This window comes from Odocoileus virginianus, chromosome 9 (genome assembly GCF_023699985.2).
Source record: "Odocoileus virginianus isolate 20LAN1187 ecotype Illinois chromosome 9, Ovbor_1.2, whole genome shotgun sequence".
In the NCBI taxonomy this organism is placed as follows: domain Eukaryota; kingdom Metazoa; phylum Chordata; class Mammalia; order Artiodactyla; family Cervidae; genus Odocoileus; species Odocoileus virginianus.
Window position 1 is genome coordinate 53,909,559 of NC_069682.1, and position 19,766 is coordinate 53,929,324.

The window sequence follows — 19,766 nt, forward strand, 5'->3', positions numbered from 1 at the left end:
TTATCTGTAAACATAGCACTTTATTAACAAAATGTTTACACTCGCCTTACAATACAACAAATTTTGTAGTGACTTAGCATGTTATACTCTATAAAAGTTTAGTATAGAACATCCAAGCTGAAACAATACAATTTAGAAGTATGTCAAATCAACCACCATTTGCAAATGATCTACTACCAGCCTAAACATAAAAAGAAAAATCTTACAACAAAAATCAAAAGATCAAGTTTTCTTTCGTCAGCATCTACAAACAATACAGACACCATACGGTTTATATATAGACTTAGGTCCAGCCCAAGGTTATGACTGCAAAAATAAAGTCTTCAAACATTCATACAAGCTTGGCAAACCATCATTACAATATTTCATCACAGGTAGTCAAGCAATGCATCATGCAGGGGAGCCATGGCTATGAATCTGGGCTGCTTATAGTGCAACAAGGCGGTCTAAACTGTAAGCAACTTGATTTTTTTTTTTCCCATAATAGACATTATTAGAAAAAGGCACAAATATCTTACTCCTTGCATCAGGTCTTGAAAAGGCATGACATTCTTAGGAGAAATAAGAATTGCTGGTACAACGGCTTAGCTTTATTTTTTTAAATGTCTAGGCTCATCTATCTCTGTATCTCCTTTCAAGACTTTACTTAAGGGTTTTCCAAAGTTTAACAAATGTTCTAGTACAAACTAAGTCAAAGTTCTGACACTTAACCTGCCTCGTTGCCAGTGGTTGAAAACATTTTGTGACGTGGTCACACTGCCACTGTAAACCAGTACTGCCCATCTCCTCTCTGGAAATACTAGACTTCTCCCCCTAAATTAGCCTGTGTGTTGTCTGACATCACTGGTTGCCTCTTGCTTTTCCCACCTCGTGGGACGAGGTGGGCAAATCTCATTGCTGTGACCAGGTAAGGCAGTACAGGAAGGCACGTCACACACGCTGAGGCGGTGGCGGGTGCCCTGTGTCTTTAATGGAGAGCCGGCAGCAAAAAGAGGAGAAATAAGGCAAGAATCACGGCCTCGATCACAAGGAAGTCAAGACGTCAACTCTTAAGAAGGTCAGAGGCGTGATGGACCATTGTGTGGGTGACTCGTAACGTGGGATGATGGAGAGACTCAGCTGCTGGAGGAGAGTGAAAGAAGGAAATCTTTCCCGGGGCCATAAAACTCTATCTACACACACAACAAATGGTTTAAAAACAGCGGCACTCATCGGTGGCTCTAACCAACCAGATGTTGGTAACTCTCCCCACGCTGGATTGACCTGACATTACGTGCATAATCCATATTAAGAAAAAGTGTCCTAAACTGTGTAATAACCTCATGGGCAAAGTAAGCGGAGGTATACAAATTTAAGCCCTGCTTTCAAGGTTTTTCCAGTGGGGGGGTGGGTGTCAAACTGACAATTCAAGTATAAATTTCATGAAAAAATCAGTAACGATTAATTAAGCGTTAAGCTCCAACGTGAAATAATGGGCTGCTGACTATTTCTGAAGTGGGGGTGGGGTGGGGTGGCGTGTTCCCTGTAGCCCTGGCCTGCCCCACAGCAGCTGGGTGCTCAGTGTGGGCTCTGGCCTAACCTCGTGGAAGAAGGGGTGGTGGGCTTTTCTCCGTGACCTGAAAGGTGGGTGCTTCCTGAACAATTTTAATTCTGAGTGAAAATTACTGGCTCTGTGTGTGAAATGCTGTTTTAAAGATGGATTTCTTCTTCAGTATTGCATTAAACCATTCGCTTCCGGAAACACGAAGTTCCCCAAATCAAAAAGTTGCATCAAACCAGTGTGTTTTGTTTCTTTTGCAGGATTAACAAGATGATTAAGGTCTACACTTTCAAACTGCCAATTTAGAGAAGGCGCTTTCAAAAAGCAATCAGTACTATCTGAGGATTTTCCATTAATTAGCTGAATTCTTGGCACTTGAATTCCCGCTCATGGAAAGCTACCCAGAATTTTATTTGTTTCCATTATGAAGCATTTTGATGAGGCACTGGACTCCAGGACCATCCACACTGATCTGAAAATGAACTTGCAATGAATTAAAATAAAAAATTCAGATAAATTTGTTAAGACTCCATGGTTTTAACTCTGGTATCTACTGATGATAGATCCTAATCTTACTACCTAAAATGTTGAAGGTAATAAAAGGAAAAGATGGAAGATTCAAGACTTTTCTTTTTATTAAACTTCTGAATCCTTTTGTTTGGAAGCCACACATATTCTAACCTATCTGGAATTAATTATGCTCTAAGAGGAAAGAACACAGACATGAGTTATTTCTGATGGTACAGACCGAAAATTAAAGTTGATCTATGACTCTGGAAGTTCTTCTAGATTTGGAGGGTAAATCATTTTCCTTATATGCTATGAGAATCCTGAAGGACAAACAGAAATAAGGAGATTCTTGGTTCTATTCACTCCCTTTCTTCATTATGTCTAATGAAACTTCATCATAACAGGTCACTCACATATCATTCTCTTGGAATGAAAAAGTGGAGGCTCCTGAAAAATGTAACACCTTCTTAATTTTTTTTTGAACTTTCATTTGCACATAAAACAGGACAAATGTCCCAGAATTTCACTAATGTTTCCTCCAAATCGGATGATCACATTGCCTGGATTTCTATTACTGGAAGTTGAGACAAGTAACCTTGTTGTCAAGAGAAATGGGCAGGGGTCATTTCTTTCAGTCCAAGGCCAAATTCTACCCCCACTTCCCTCTGCTAAAACCATACAGCATCATGTTTATCTCCTGGATAATTCTGTTGCTTGGACTGTTTTTTAATCACAGCACCATAGGAGTTAGTACACATCTCCTAAACATTACTCTGAACCATTGAAACATTTTTGATGGACCATGTGTAAGTGAGAGCAGGTCTATGGTCACTGCTCGACCTCTGAAGGTACATCCTGTTTCTTCTTTTAAAAAATACTAACTTTAAAGAGGGAGACGATCTCCTGCAGACAAACAAGTCATGCTGCTCGTCCCTTTACAACAAATTTAAATAAGGAAGGATTTTCACAGGTTTCCACTCTCCAGCTTATCACTGTCGTTTAACTTTCATTACAGAACATTTGTAGCTTAATGAGTTGAGAGAGGGAAGGCAGCCTAAGTCTGTGGGCTGTCATTACCCCCAGATGTTCTACAGTGGGTTCCTAGTATAGATGAGAGTGAAGGGAATTCCAGTGACTTTTCCCCAGAAGGGAAAAGTTTCCTCACTGCTTATACAGGTTCTTGCAGAGACATCTGAATGTATGGGGTCTCGTCTGTCATATATATAACATGCTGCACACGTTATTTCTTATATACTAAGGGGCCATGAATCACGTTCTCAGCATGTTCTGGGATAAAAAAAAAGAGTGAAAAGATGCTTATAAGAATTTACATAACCTCTTTTGAAACGTACTCTCAGACCATGAAGGATGCATTTAACAGTGAACAAATGCCTTTTCAAGCTCTGAGGCTGACATGCCAATTAGTGTACTGCTGTCTCAATTAAACTTGCCCATTTTAACGTGATACCGTAACAGTCTGGATACGCTGGTCTGACGTCTCCAGGAAAGCCATGCAATGTCATCTGAGGATGTTTTCATTACTCTGTCAGTGTTTAATTTAGAAGGTCTCACAGACCTATGCTCCTTCTTGAGAACAGAAAAGAAATAAATACAAAAATGTAAAGAGAAGTTCTGGAAGTAAATGTGGTTTTCTTTCCCTTTCTACACATGTAGAAATAACAAAACCTGATCACCTCAAGAAGGACACCAGCCCACTTAAGAGATGGAGCCTCCGGCACAAAGGGTCCAGTCCTCTCAGATGTGAGGAGGCACCCTGGAAGTGTGTATACAATGGGGGGCAGGCACTTCCCACAAAATCATACATGCGTGACAAGGAAGTGAGTTATTTTACAGGAACCAAATCTTTCTGCTGCAATGTGTAGCACTTGGGCCTGACTGTGGCTGAAGAGCAGGTGATGGAGGTTTCATTTAGAACCAGAAGGACCTGCAGTAGGTGCTTCTCCCTAATCACTTCTTAAAGAGAGTTTAAGATGAAGGACACTTAATCATACTCCCCCTTTATGTTCTTTTAATCACCAAATGATAATTAATGAGTTATCACAGAATCAGAAAAACACTTGTGTGAAACAAGAGTTCTGGAGATCACTGGTTCCTAGGACTGGACGCCAGCAAAGACCTGATTTTCATTTCTCTGAGAGGAATCAACAGACACTCAGAGCTAATGAATGGCTTTTCTCTTTTCAGTCCCCCAAGTTTTTAAAGATGGCCCTGTGTCATAAGAGAACTGAAAGCAGATTTTTATAGATGGGCTGTGTCTCAATTCCTTCACAAGCTAGCTTTTTCTCATGGTAAAAAGTAAGAATAAAGGATGTATGAAACATGTATTAAATCACCGTCTACTCAGGTGAATAATCCAAAGTGGGCTCAAAATAAAACACTGCTTCTGATGTTAATATCCATCCTTGTGCTTTAGAAGCAAACAAGGTGACAGAAAACATTTTTCCCCTGTTCTCATCGAGTATGGATTCTGGATTCTGAGAGCAAGGTGCCGTTGTTATTGTTGAGTATTAAGAAGACATCATGTGAGGTACAAAGCCACAGTGATTTCTGAGACAGACTGAGGAAAATGAGGGCAAGAGAGGCCCCCGAACTACGTGGGGAGCAGGTGAGGAGGACCACGAGGATCAGGAGAAGGCGGCGGCTGCGGGGGTTGAAGGATGGACTGTGCTGGGCTCTGTGCAGCCCACGTCACAATGGGGTGAGAGACGCTTGGAGGGGAGGCCTCACCCACCAGAGAGGCACGGAAGCACTCTGCCCGACCTTCCCTGTGCACCCCGATACCATGAAACCAGCCACGCTGATGGACAGCTGTGGTGGAAAAAATGTCAAGGTCATAGATCAGATCCGTGTCATCTTTTGGTGAAATAAGAAAGGGCCACACATGCCTCATCTCTTGGTAAGTCGAGTGTTTTTATTTTGTTGTCATGGAGACAGAAGCCTGGTGGTGGGAATGTCAGGGACCAACCAGGGCAGTGGCCTGATGGCCAGTCCATTTGGATGTATATGAAGTAAAGCCTAACCACTCTTAGGTGTGAAGTGCCCGGCCCTGGAATCACACACGCTGTCCAAATCTTGCTAATCTCACACTGGGGAGGAAAGCTAGATGCCAGGGGAGGAGACAGTCCCTACGCACTTTAAACAAAGCAACTTGAGAATGTTCACTACCTACATTCCTTCTATATGATTTCAATAAGAGAATAAACAATTCCAAATGCTCAAGATATACACCATGGGGAAGGGAATTGTTTTTCACTTAATCTGAGTTATAATTTTCCCATTAAAATCTAACCGTATCAAGTGGGGGGCATGAAGAAATAACCATTATTTTTAAAAGTTTTGACTGTTCAGTTTAAGGATAGCTCTGAAAACACAATTTGGTTTGAAATTCAAGCTGTTTCATTTCCTATTTAATCTTGTAAATTTCCTTCCCTTACAATACTCAGGTTGGAAGGGTGCCAAATTAGACCAGGAACAAATTTTCACCAACTTCACTTCAGTGCTTTATTTTTAGATTATATTAAAAAGCTCATTAGGCTCCCTGAGGGAAAAGAGTGTTAACCACTAAGAGAGGCAGGGGAAAATAAGGGAAAGAGACGCGGAATTATTAACAAGAGAAGAAGCGCTCTTCAAACAGTTGGTCTGAGGCTGCTGTGAAAGCTGGAAGCAGCTTATTTCCAAGACCAGGTAAGTGACGTGGGCTCAGGAGTTTGGTCCTGTACCCCCAGGCGAGGAGGGAGGAGTCAGGCTTCTCCAAGCGGCATCTGTCTGCACGGGGGTTTCCAGATGGGACTGCAGGGGAGGGGTGGCGGGAGAGAAGGCAGAGAAACCCTTGCCAACCCGGAGCCACATGCTCTATGCTTCTGCACCATGTAAACGTGCTTCAAAGAACCTCATGGGCTGAGAAATGGGAGGTGCGCGCCAGGCCGGGTGCAAGAGTGAATGGAGTGTTAAACGAAACATAGAATTTATTAATGTATTTACATAATTTATAATCTGTAAGCAGTGGTCTCATAAATATATGACTACAACTTTACATGTGCTAAGCAAGCGGCAGATAACTGTTTCCCCCACCAAGACAGCTCGGTTAAATAAAAAACAGACAGCATTTACTCCACTTTCTGGGCTTCCTCTCTTCTTTTCGAAAACATGGCTAGTCAGTTCAAACTGAATCTGCAATTCAACATGTTCCAGGCAGCCTCTCTACCACCACTGTTTCGATCGTCAGAGCTTACCTAAAAAGGTGCCAGTGACGTGCCTGGGGACACACGTGCGACAGGGTCCTGGGCTGCTGCGCCCAATGCAAAGTGCATCAGAGACGGCAGGGGTGGGTGCCTCTCCATCAGCCCCAGAAACAACCCACGTCAGCTTCAGACGATCATAACTGCCATCCCTCCATGGTGGTAACTGCACACATTCTAAATGCTACCACTCCCTCTAACAGTGGCAATGGGAAACCAAGGGAAGGAATGTCTCCACAAGGTCGTTTTTTTTTCCCTCAAGAACCATGAAAGTGCTAATTTTCCCTTTACAAATGTGACATAGAATCTTGACTACAAAGCTACTCAATGATCTCATCCTACCATCCACACAACTGTACATTCCTTCTCAGCAAGATCAGGAGCCAACGATGCAGTCCCTGTGTACACAGAGATTCTTTACAGGACGGAAGTCCACAGACTGACGTATTATTGCTGCAGTCTCCAAAGAGACGAAACCGGTCAATTCCTGTGAATCCTTGTTGCCCGAAGAAGATCCAAGACTGGCAGGCGACCCCCGGAGGCGGGGCCTAGCCCTCCCTAGACCTGTCAGGACCACCTACTTCATCGGGAAGCCCAGGGGGCCGAGGCCCGGTCAGCAGCAGCTCCGCTTTGGCTCCGAAGGCTGTCTGCGGAGTTTGAAGCCCTTTCCGCCAGAAGGCGGGCTAGCGTCAGTGGATGGAATTCTTCGACCTAAACCGAGAGGATAGGAGGGAGGGCAGTGAGCATTCACTTTCTCAGGTTTCATTCTCATACATGACCATTCTACACATGCAGTTTGACAGGTCTCATTAAAATTAAACAAAGGTAATAAACTTCTAACTTTGGAAGACGATTAGATGTACAGAAGAGCTGCAGAGGTAACATGCAGCACTGCTGGGTCCCCTCACCCAGTCTCCCCTGGTTTGGGGACCTCATGGGATGACTGTGGGACTTGGCAAAAATGAAGAACTCCACTGGAACATCACTATTCACCCAACTTTCAGCTGCCATCAGTTTTCCCACTAATATCCTGTCATTTTTTTTGGTCCCAGGGTCCAAAGAAGAGTATCACCTGGCATTTAGTGCACACTTTTTTAATGAAAAAGATTTAACATGTTAAAAAAACTGCATCAGAACGTCCCTGTCCTTCTGTCTTATAGCAGAGGCCACCTTCCAGAGACAGGTGTGCGGAGACATGCACAGAACACACACGCACCCGTCCCCGTTCTTAAAACCCAGGCAGAAGCAGACAGCTCTCATGTCACGCATCCTGGGCACTGCTCAAGCAGAGTTCGTCTACACACTCTGTGATGCTGTGTCTGTGGATGTCCCACCCTTGATCCCCAATTCACAGACAGTTAGCTTGTTTCCAGTATTCTGATGTCATTAACAACAATGCAAAGACTATCTTGGTGTAGGATAAATGGACCGGCGGGGAAGAGTTGGTCATGTAGTTCCACTCGTGGGTGTTCATCTGACACAGACACTGCATTCCCAGGGTCTATCTAGCACAAACACAGGAAGGACGTGCAATTAAATTTTGACAGATGCTGCCAAATTGCTCTCTGAAGAGGCTGCACCACTTTATTCTCCTACCAACAGTGCATGAGAATGAATGGGTTTCACTTTACTGCTCCATGAAGCATAGTGTCAATTTCGAGAGAAACCTTAAATCACCCAGTCACCCACCCTCCCTGATAACTCCAGGGCTGCTCCTGGTACAAGGAGCAGTTCCTAACTCTGTCTAGCACCTTGGACGCTCACATTAGTTAGGAGCCAGAAGCCCGTTATTATGTGTTTGTTCAAGCAGTGATCTCTCTCTTCCTTGAATGGGGCCCCAAGCTCTTGGAGGAAAGCAGCATGTCTCTCGAGCTTTATGTTCCAGCATCCATTCCGCACACCACCTGGTGCTGAGGTACTTTGAAACCATGGGATGAACTGACACCCACATGTTTGGCATTAACGAGGCAGAGCAGCAATCTGCCAACTCCCAGGTCCTCAGGTGCCCAGACGGGAGCCTCCAGCATGTCCAGCAGCCTGTAAACTGTGGGGCGGGGGCTAGTACATAGCATGGTGCCTACGAAGTGAGGAAGCACCCCTGGTAAGTCCTACAAGCACTTTCAAATGCCAGCATGCACTGTTATGACCACAATGCAAATTTATTTAGAAGTTCTACTGACTCTTGTCATCATTTATTTCTCAATAAATGGATGCTGAAAACACAGCTGGTATTACAGAGCCATCTCTGAAATACTTTTAGAAGAAAGCAGAGGAGAACACCTTCATGACCTGGGAATAGGGAAGGATTTCTTAAGCAGGAGCTAACTGCAAGGTAAAGTAAGGACAAAGTGGATACATTAAGATTCAAAGCTCCAGTTCACCGAAGGAGTTGATCCAAAAATGAAAGTCAAGGCATGGAGTAGAGCTCTCCAATAGACATAACCAACAATGGACTCACAGCCAAAATAAACTATAAACATTAAGACAAAAGCAGATAAATCCATCAGGAAAACAGGCAAAACTACAAAGAAGAGGCTATTTAAATATTATAAAAATGTAAACAGATGCTGGAAAGGTGCTTGACGTCATTCACTGTCCAAAGTGGCGGGTCATGACCCTGCCTGCCCGACATGGAGTGATTGGGGTTCTCAGATCCCACTGGTGTCCTCGTTGACAGGTGTGACCACCCTGAGGACTGTTGGGCAGTAAACCTGTACTCAATGTGCGCATACCTGATGACTCAGCAAATCTTCTCCTGGGTGTAAACAGATCCCCAACAAAAACGTGTACACGTCGTGCACACACTGGACATGAAGCAGAATGCTCATAGAGGTGCTACTTGTCATAGCTCGAAACTGGGGACAACTACCAGATGCCTATCCACACGGCAGGTAACTGCCCCGTGGAGGTGGCCCGCCCTGACACACACTCCACAGCAATGGCAATGAGTCACACGCTCACGGGGACCTATCTACCAGATGTGATGTAGAGCCAAACACACCAGACACAAGAGAGCAGACCCAGTATGTTTTAAAAAGAACAGAGTCTAAAAACAGGTAAAACAAGAAGAGCTGGTGGTCAGAATGGGGGCTTCCTGTGGGAGGGGGAGGGGTGAGGTTCTTGGGGCACCTCAGGGTCTTGACACGGGTGTTGATCCAGGAGTCTACTCAGTTTGTGAAAACCCCTGGAACTTTATACTTCTGACGGGAGCACTCTGCAGCATGTATATTAGACTGATAAAAAGCCAGCAAACCCAGGCCCCATGCTAACTCGATTTTACAACACCCAGTAAATAATAAACTTAATTTACATCTCTCTAAATTTTTCTAATTTTATGGAACATATTTTTTTTAATTCTTCACAGTTAAAATGAATATGGTTCAGGCTAGTTTTTATACAGGAATTTTCACTGTTGATAGGCTTCATTACCTTCCTATTCTTAATATTGCTATAGAACACTTTACAAAAACAGTGATAATTACGATACCCCACACATAGATATTTTAGCCTGAACTAAACTGTGAAAAATTCCTGACTAACTTTACACACTGCCTTTTAGGAACACATCTGAGTAACTGTTATTTACAATCGAGGAAGACGAAAAATATCATTGCTCTCTAACATTGGAAGGAAGGGGCTGGACTAGAGCTCACACACCAGTGTCCACCAGCTGTTCCAGGCAGCAGATGGGCCTGGCAGGCCTGCATGGTACTCTGAAAATATTTCAGTAAGTGGCCAGATTTAAAAAGTGTGACATGTTACATAAAATGCAGATCTCTGAACAAACTAAAAACATCAAAAAATAAAAATAAAACCAAAAGTAACCCCAGTAATGGGGTAGCCAGGGGCCTACCTGCCACTGTCGTCCACCTGCTGGAGCCGAGCCTGCCCTGGCCAGCTGTCAGGGTCACCAGGGCTTCCCGCAGCCCCCAGGTCCTGGGGGGCCCCTAGGTCTGCTTCCCTGGGGGCCGTCCCCGCCTGGCCCTGCTGGCCCTTCCTCTACATGCTGGCCAAGCGCCCTCCCACTTTCAGATCTCTCCAAAGGATGGATCTAGTGTGGCTTTCTCTTGTCCTTCATGTGCAAGCCTGGCTCGTTCAGTTAGCACGAACCTCAGGGCTCTGCACACCTGCTCTGTCAGGGTCTGGATCCAATAGCGCCTCCTCAGAGAAGCTGTCCCTAACCACCTGCAGAAACTCTTTCATTTCAATCTATCTTAGGTTCTTTGTATTCCTGCTCATCATCAGCAAGGGTCTTGCTTCCCTGTGTGCTGTCTCTCCCCCAGAGGACCGCAGAGGCCAGCCCGTCATGCTTGCTGCTGTCTCCCCGAGTGTGGAACAGGTCTTAGTGAACATTCTGATGAATTGGAATGAAATGAATAAACAGATACGATCCATGGATGGTCCCAGAGGGATGTGGCAGACTCTCCCATTGAGTGTCATCACTGTAACACTTCTGAAAAGGGAAAGAGGTGGTGAGGAGAGAGTATCTTAACCTCTCACTGGCAAGAGCCTCATATGAATTTCTGAGGACTTTCTTATGAGGGAATTACGCGCACATTCCATGTCCCTTTATTTATCTTATTCATGCTTGATGACTTTGGATGACTAACTGAAACACATTTAAAGAGAGAGAGGACAATGACAGCTTCCAGGACCCCAAGGCCTTGCACATTACTGATTCAGGAGCAACACTCCTCCTAGAAGGAAGGGCCAGTCATCAGGCAGCAGCTCTCCAGCAATTACAGCCCGATATGAAAACCTGCCATCACTCTTCAAGTCTCAAACCTCATTCCACTGAGAACAATACCAGAGTCTAGACCGCTCTGTGTAGGGAGGAAATCCTCCCTGGCCAGATTCCTACATTAAGTTGCTCTGCACAGAAGACATGAATGAGGTAGGGATACTCACTAATTTCTATAAAGAGTTCATTTATGTTTATCGCGTTCTTCGCACTTGTCTCTACAAAGACTGCATGGATGGAGTCAGCATAGTCCTTGGCATCTCTCTCCATGACCTCTCTGGAAAACAATAAAGTGTAGATCACAAACTCTACCCATCAGGAGCTTAATGTGATCCCCATCTACCCAGTATTTAACCAGATTCGTGATGATCAGAACGGAACCTGAACCACTAGCAATATATTCAAGGGAATGGTCAGAGAATCACCATGGTTTCTCCCCCCACCCACCCACACTACAGCCCTTGCTTGGAGGATCACAGAAGTGGTCCAGAGAAACTGCCAATCAACGTGTTTTCCTTAAAATATCCTTTCTCCATTTGAGTACCCTGTGTCATGGGAGCTGAGGCTACATCAATCTCAGATCATGTTCAAGTGTGCTGCAACTGATGTTTAAGTAAATTACACATCTGTCTCGATATATAATCTAATGAGCTTTGAGTGTCTGAACTCTTAATTTTAGTTTCAACGTTCAGGACCCCAACCGATCAACAAAAACGAATTTTTCAATGTCAGAGATAAAACAGAAGCTAGATTCTTCTACTGGATAGTGCTCTGTTGGAAGAAGAACGCACAATCAGCACTGGTATCTCCTGCACTAATAACTTACCTTACATCGATAAGATCACACTTATTTCCTGCAATGGCAACTACAATATTGGGTGGGCCATGCTGCCGAAGCTCTTTTACCCAATTCTTTAATGTTGAAAATGTCTCCTGTAACACAAAGGAGGAAAGCAACTGGAGACTGAAGCGACCTAAACAGAGTTTTCAGAATAGTCTCAAGAAGATGGTATGTCAGGCCTTACTTCTTTCGTGATGTCGTAAACAATTATAGCTGCAGCCGAGCCTCGGTAGTACATTGGTGCTAAGGCACGAAACTGCAAAGAGAGAAAAATAAACAACAAAATTGGGAAAACTGGTTAAATATGCTTCTTACTAGACTTTGAAGCCCATTATCCCTGCACAAAAGGTAATCTTTCTCTTAAGCCAAAAAAGATGACATGATGCTTTAAAGCAAATGAACCAGTAATTAACAAAGGCAAAAACTTCAAATCCAACACTGAAATGCCACTCAGAAGGTAGTTTAGAATACACTTTTATAGGAATTAAATACATGCTATAAACAATTGTTTCAGCTGAAAAGGCTAATTGAACTCAATGTTATAATTTCCAAATTCACTTGTTCAGTAGTCTTTAAACTTTGGCTCCCCAAACTAACAAGGAGATAAAAATAATGCTGTAAATGTTCTCCAGAGAAGTGCCTGCATTTGGGTGTCGTAAAGATAACCTGCAATCTAAATGCTGATTGTACTACAGAAATGAGTATACATTTACATTCACGACCTGGATGAGCTTGTAACTTGCTTTTTTGATATCGTCCACATAAGCGTGGCAATTCCCCAAAGCAGGTACATATCTCATTCCATTTACATGCATTTAACTCTGTGTACAGGGCTTCTTCCCACCAATCACCCCCCAGCTCTCCCCCTCCCCCCAACACAACAGGGAAGAGAAGGAAGGACAATCTAAATAGTGAGGCTGATTTAGTGGGCCACTTGTTTTGATAGGGTGTGAGATGGAAAATGGGATGTGCCTACCCCAGTCAACCCTGGTTTCTGGGCATGTGTGTGTGCTGGTCAAGCCTCCTGCTCAGTGAATGTGAGGTCAGCACACAAGACAAGACTCTGACTTGTGCCTGATCTTTGTCGTGTCCCCTGACTTTGAAACCTGACCCCTACACATGATGTGAGAGGTACTACGGGACTCCCTCCTGCTCTTTGTTCTGTGGCTTCCCTCCAAAACACAGGCGGACCCTGCTATCAGAAGTGAGCACCTAAGAACTGTTTAGGTGCAGGGTGGTATCAAAATAAATGCCAGCCTCAAATATCCATCCAAGTTTTAGGTGCAGGGTGGTATCAAAATAAATGCCAGCCTCAAATATCCATCCAAGTTTAGCGTTACTAGTCTCAGGGAGAAAGATCCCTGCCTCTGGGGTCAAAGTTGGAAAATTTACAATAACATGTTAAGTTTTAGAGAGAAAAAAAAAAACAATAAAGCTTGTAAGCAACTTTAAGGAAACCAGATGATTAGGTGGGAAAGACTCTGAACTGCCCTCCCTGGGATGTCAGTCAGAGGAGCACAAGATGGAGCAAAGGCTATGGCACTAGCTTTCACTTTTGATGCATTATTCCAGCAACTTCCTTTACAAGGTTGCTGGATTTTTTGTGTGTGTGGTATTTAAATTTATAGAGTAAGATTCATTTAGAGAAGTGCAAAAATTTTAAGGCTGATAAAAGGTCTTAATTTGGATAAAATGACAAATGTGTATGTATACATTCATCCTATCCCATCCCAAGATAGAAAACGCCTTTATCAACATGAAAAGTTCCCCAATGCTACTCTTTTCACGCCCCTTCTTTATTCTTGATGGTAACCCTTCTCTTCAAGTCTGTTTACTGATATAGATATAAAAACTACAGTTTTCTCTTGCTTATGGTTTGCACAGAATATCCACTTCCATTCTCTTATTTTGAAGTGATCTCGAGGTTTCTATGTAAGGTAATCCCTTCTATAACCAGCATATGGTTTGATTTTGACTTTTGATCCAATCTGACAAACTGTGCCTTTTAAGTGGAATATTCAGTTCCTTTACACTTAATGTACTTCCTGATATATTTGGTTTTTACTGATATTAGGACTACCATTTTGCTATTTGCTTTATATTTTGTTCCATTAAAACAAAATAAAACTCTGTTCTTCCTTTCTCCTTTCTTTTGAATTAACTATTTTTTACTGTTTACTTATAATGTATTAATTAGTCCATTGGTTTTTTTAGTTATACCTCCCTGTATTACTCTTTAAGTGGTTGGTCTTGTAACTACAATATATGTCTCTCATAACTGACTTAAGAGTTTAAAATGCACCACCTTATGTGAAAGATCAGAACCGTGCAAGATTTCTTATCCCACTGTCCTTTGTGCTGCTGTCAAATATTTTAAATCTATATGATAACCCACATAATTCAATATTGTAATTTTTGCATTAAATAGCCAATAATTTCTTTTGAATAAAAAGAAAAATCCCCAGATTTTTATATTAACCGTTCCGAGTGGTTCTTGTTGCCTCCTCGGATCTCAATTACTATCTGGCATCATCCCCTCTAGCCTAAGAACCTTTCTGAGACCACTGCTGCTAAACCCTCTCTGTTTTTCTTCTTCTAAACATGTCATGACTTGGACTTCATGTCTGAAAGACAATTTTGCTCAGTGGGTAATTCTGACTCTTTAAAAGGGCTCCATGGTCTTCTGGCCTCCACTGGCTGTGGAAGGCTACTCCTCTTTCACAGTGTTGAGTCTTGCATGTACCTATGGTATTATCTCTGGCTGCTTTCAAGATTTTCCCCTTTAACTTTGGTTTTTAGCAATTTGACTATGATAGACTTAGTGGGAGATTTCTTGATATCTATGGGTCTGCTATATTTTGGATTTGTGAGTTATTTCCACCAAAATACGGAAAAATTTCAGCCACTGTTTCTTGAAACATCTTTTCTTTCTGTCCCCCCACTTCTTTTTCTTTTTAACAACTTCTGGGTCTCCAGTCACACACGTTTGATCGTTTGAATTTGTCCCTAGGGTACATGGTTCCTATTTTTCTACTCTGTTCTTCTGATTGGTTAATTTGTCATTTATCTGGTAGAGTTTTCATTTTAGATATTACAGTTTTCAGTTTTAGCATTTTCATTTATCAGTTGCCATTCTGTGTGAGACTCCCCATCTGTAGTTACATATTTAAAATATCTGGTTTCCGTTATCTTCTCTGCAGTGTTAAAACACTGGCTTATCACCCTGAGATGGTTTTACACGTGGTTAGGGTGGGTGTATGTGGGTCTCTACTCATAAGACATGGCCCTTTGGCAGTTTCAGGGGGATCCTAGGGTACTGATTAAGCCTTACATAACAGGCAGGACTGGACTCTAAACTTTGCTTATTCTCACAAGCAGCAGCAGGATCTCTGCTCAGTCCTGTCACCTTTTCAGCTGTTGGTTTCTGTTGAATCCCTTAGTGTCGTTTCTGTGCTTTCACAATTTGAGGGTTAAGCAAAGACAGGAAAGGAATTTATAAGCTGATTTTCAAGGCTTCCTGACTTGTCAGATTCATCTTTTCTGGGATTTGCCTCCTCTTTTCCCAGCTGCTCTAGCAACCTTAATCTCTGCCCTTAAATACTGCAAGCTACAAAGACAGCCCCCCGCTTGAGTTCTAGCTACCCTATGGGGCATGGTCATGGGTGTGCCCTCTAGGGGAAAAGCCATGAAAACCTCAGTCTCATTCGATGTCATTCCCTTTTCAGTCCCTGCTCCACAGGACCTTCAGAGAGTTGTTTTTTAATGCTTTGCCCAGTGTTTATACATAACTGTTACCTGTGTGAGGGTTAGCCTGTTACAAGCTACTCCTTCATGACTGACACTGAAACTCTTTCTATGTACTGTACTTGTGGTATAAAAAAAGAAGGCAGCAGCTTACAAAGAGACTCAAAGAATGCGAGCATAGTTTTGCTCCCAATCAGGCCCTAGATCAGGGGCTGGCAAGCTTTATCTGAAAGAGGCCAGTGAAAAACACGTTAGGCTTTGTGGATCATGTGATCTCTGCCGCAACTTCTCAACTCTACTATGGAAGCAGGAGAGCAGCCACAGATAGCAAGTTAACAAATAAGCACGGCTGTGCTCTGAAAAAACAGGAAGTAAGCTGGATCTGGCCCGAGAGCCACAGTGTGGACCCCGGTCATAGATGTCAAGCGACATGTACACGTTTTCCTGATTTCAAACTTGAGTACACCCCTTATGTGACTCCTGTGACAACGAATGAGTCCAAGTCATTCTTGCGCTCTGACCTCTAGAAATGGTCATCAGGAGAAACCACATTAAGATTCAGGGACATAAATCTTCAAGACTGGCTGCAGTGTATTAGATTTCGGTTAAGAAGCTTTTTTTATGTGATCACACGCAGATGGCAAGTATTTGAAACGCTGCTGCTGCAGTCACAGAGCACTTCTGACATGGATGTGAGGTGCATGTCTGCGCAGCAGCTAGGTCTGTCGCTATGCTTCTGGAGGAGTCCTTGTTGGTGAAGGAAGATTGGTGGGAAAAGATCATTTTAAATGAATTCATTTAGGGATGAAAAGGTCTGAAAAGGCTCCGTCTTGAGAAAAAAATTATGAAAACAAGTTTCATTTTATCTGGTATTAGAAAAAACTTTGGCTTATTATTGCAACCAGTTTCTTGACTGAACACTGAGTTCAAGTTGATTGATAACTGGACCATGATTCTTCTGATAGAACCATGTTGTTCTTGTTCAGTCACTAAGTCATGTCCGACTCTTTGCAACCTCATGAACTGCAGCACACCAAGCTCCCCTGAACCATATGCTGGCACAATATGGTATCTATTTTTCATTTCGTGTTTGCCTCTCCTAGTCCTGTCACAGGAAGGGAACTTTTACAAAATATTTGAGGACTCCCATCGGTTTTCCCTAGACCTTTTGATACACAAATCATTATCTTCTGAGGCACTTATGTCATCACTTTGATCAGTAGCTTTCTCTTCACTTAATTTAACAAGCTCCCTACCATCAATGGCTTTGTATAACATCTACAGAATTCTCCAAATCACTTTCACTGACTTAATGAAATTACTTTGCAATCAGTTGTGACTGGACCATCAAGGATAATCCATCTGTGAAGACGTGAGGGTCAAATGGGAAGGATGTCCGAATGGTCAGTTCATCATGAATGGTTGCATTTTAGGATGACTTCTGATTCCATGATAAATCTCATTACAGAGAACTGAATAACAAATACATAGATACCAGAAATGCCTAATTTGAGGCATGTGCTACTCACATGACAAAAGTAGGGGTAGGATCTGGGCCTGTTTCCCTGTGCCAGACTAGGGCTCACAATTAAATGACATAAATCCGTGGGTATCAGTGCTGAGCACCAGGGGCTGAGCACACAGATGTGAGGACAGCCCCTGCCCCCAAGGAGCTCACTAACAAAAGATAAACAGGCAAGGAGATGGGGTACAACCTGGGGGTTGTGGGCAATCACAAGGATGGTTCGGGATATAAAGAAATACACTGAAGAGTCTACCTGCTAACTGGTCTACCTGATACCTGAGCACCAGGTCAGGCCCTGTGCTGGGCCCTGGGAACATAACACCGTGGGCCCGGTTCTCAGTTTCTCGTCTGTGGGGAGAGTCTGTCAGGAGAGGGGTGTGGACAGGTATCTACTTACAACTTGGAATAAGGGTCCTGAGAGAAATGAATAGAGCACGGCGGTGCACAACGAGCTGGGTGGGGCTGAGGTGCAGAGGGGTGAGGGAAGACCGTGAGCTGTGACTCTGAACCAGGACAGAAAGGCTGGTAAGGAGCCCGATGGGCACGCTGCGTGTGAAGGGAGTCTTCCGGTGCGAGGAATACTGTGTGTGAAGGCCGACTCTGGTGTGTCTGAGGAAGTGAGTGGAGGCCCTGGGCTGGAACTCAGCAGGTGAGGAGAGGCTGGACCGGAGGCCCAAGAGAGCAGGTGGCGCAGGCCACGAGGGCCCTGCACACCCCTGGACAGAGTGCGGCTCCCAGGAGAGGGGCAGCTGGCAGTTCCTGAGGAGGGTAACAGGGTCTGACTGAGGTTTTCACAAGGGGCCCCCTGGGTCCTGTGAGGAGAATGGACACAGGGTGATGGGGCTGGGAGGAGGGAAGGCAGGGAGACCCGTGACCAGGAGACAGGAACTCTTGGGTGAGAGTGAGGGGTGGCAGACCGCTGACAGTGGACACAGGGAGGAGTGAGTAGACTCAGAAGCTGGAGCTGTCAGGACAGCTAACGGGGAGGGAGCACCTCCAGGCTCACGCCTGAATGAGGCGGGCCTGTGGCAAACTGAGGAAGGCAGGGGTGGTGGGGAAAGCCCCCTCAAGGCAAAATGGGATGACAGTTTTGAAGGCTGAACATGCGTTCTCCAGGCTAACACTGGGAGGGAGGGTGTTCCAAGCAGAGGGAAGGACGGGACGTGGGTGTGAAGGTAGGCACTGGCCTGGTGATGGCAGATCTGAAAGGTTTGTTTGGTCTTGGAGGATGAACTGGTGGGAGGAGGTGATGATGGAGAGTCTGGCGGAGGCTGGCACCATCCAGGCCCAAAAGGCTGTGTCTGGGACAAACAGGCAGGAAAGGCTCACAGAGGTGCCCTGGAGGATTTTCACAGCATTTCAAACAGTCTATGATTCGCTGTTGAGGCTGAGTTCTTCTTAAACCCTGTGATCTGGCAATGACCAGCTGGAGCGGGGGTGCACAGCCAGCGTCCCTCTCCTGACAGTCTCCACGGCGCGAGGCTCTGCTGGGCAGGCCTCCTGGGCCCGGCCGCCTCATCTGTATTCCCAGCGCGAGCCCTTGGCTAGCTCAGTGATCGAGCTCCAGGTAGGGGTGAGGGACATTTGCATCTCAGAGCAATGACTCCTGGTGCAGAATCAATTAGAGGTTGGGAAACAAGAGGCAGGCAGACCAGCTAATTACAAAACTCAACAGAATCCTGCTATCATGGCAACAGCAAGAGAGAGGCATAAACCCTCATGTTATTCTTTTTTTACGTTCTGAAAAAAAGAGAGATGTTATACATCACTGTGTCTATGAGGACAGGCTCTGATTCAAGGCATAATGGAATCTATATTATAGTAGGATGCTATATGATGAGAGCTTTGCTGTCTCATCAAATATACGGGAGGGGTAACTGAGATGTGGAATTCACTGAAAGGGTACACATATTACTGGTATGAAGAGCCATGAGTTTGTGGCTAACAGGCTGGATGCCAGGGTTATGTCTGTGGACATACTCAGGGAGGCTCCATGGGAGGCGGCCCTTCTGAAAGATGGGTGAGTGATGCTTGGCCAAGACCCACCCACCTCAGCACACATGGCCCAGACAACACAGGAGCAGAGGGGACCAGAGACCAAGCAGATACATCTCGGATGAAGAACTGGACACAGGGTGTGATATCCAATGGTTTAAAAAAAAAACACAAAGCAGAAGAAACCAAACAGCGAACTTGAGACGTGAAATCTGTACAAATGTGCGATGTCTACATCCAGGACAACAGAACGGCTTGTCGTGTTTTCCTCCATTTGTCTGTGATGATGCTTGTCAGGCTTTACAGCATTCGAAACATCTAGGCTGTCTCAGATAAGACTGTGAGGACAGACTATTTCTCCTGATTACTTCCGCTATACTTTTAAGGGCTTTAAGATAGCACAGCGCATCCATCACATGCTCTGTTTTGATAAGACTCTTTGAAAACAAAATTAAACAGGAGCTGAATAATGGGGCAGCTGCAGACACACCTCAACGGGGAACTCAACACAGGGAAGGATGGGGCGGCAGTAGCAGCCGGACCCACCCCCACCTTCTGATCCCGTTCCATTTGGGTGGGCTTTGCCAAATCCTCTTCTGCACTGTGGTACC

General features: G+C 44.3%; 1 protein-coding gene across 1 annotated transcript in view; it reads right to left on the bottom strand.

The window, feature by feature from the left end:
* Window positions 1-19,766, bottom strand: part of RAB22A (RAB22A, member RAS oncogene family) — a 49,670-nt gene continuing 29,904 nt past the window's right edge. Inside the window, exons 4-7 of the mRNA XM_020905196.2 lie at window positions 12,076-12,147; window positions 11,877-11,983; window positions 11,218-11,327; window positions 1-7,020 (exon numbers count right to left, since the gene is read on the bottom strand). Of these exons, the coding sequence (XP_020760855.1) occupies window positions 6,923-7,020; window positions 11,218-11,327; window positions 11,877-11,983; window positions 12,076-12,147 (387 nt within the window). The 3' untranslated portion in view covers window positions 1-6,922. The remainder of the gene's footprint in view (window positions 7,021-11,217; window positions 11,328-11,876; window positions 11,984-12,075; window positions 12,148-19,766) is intronic.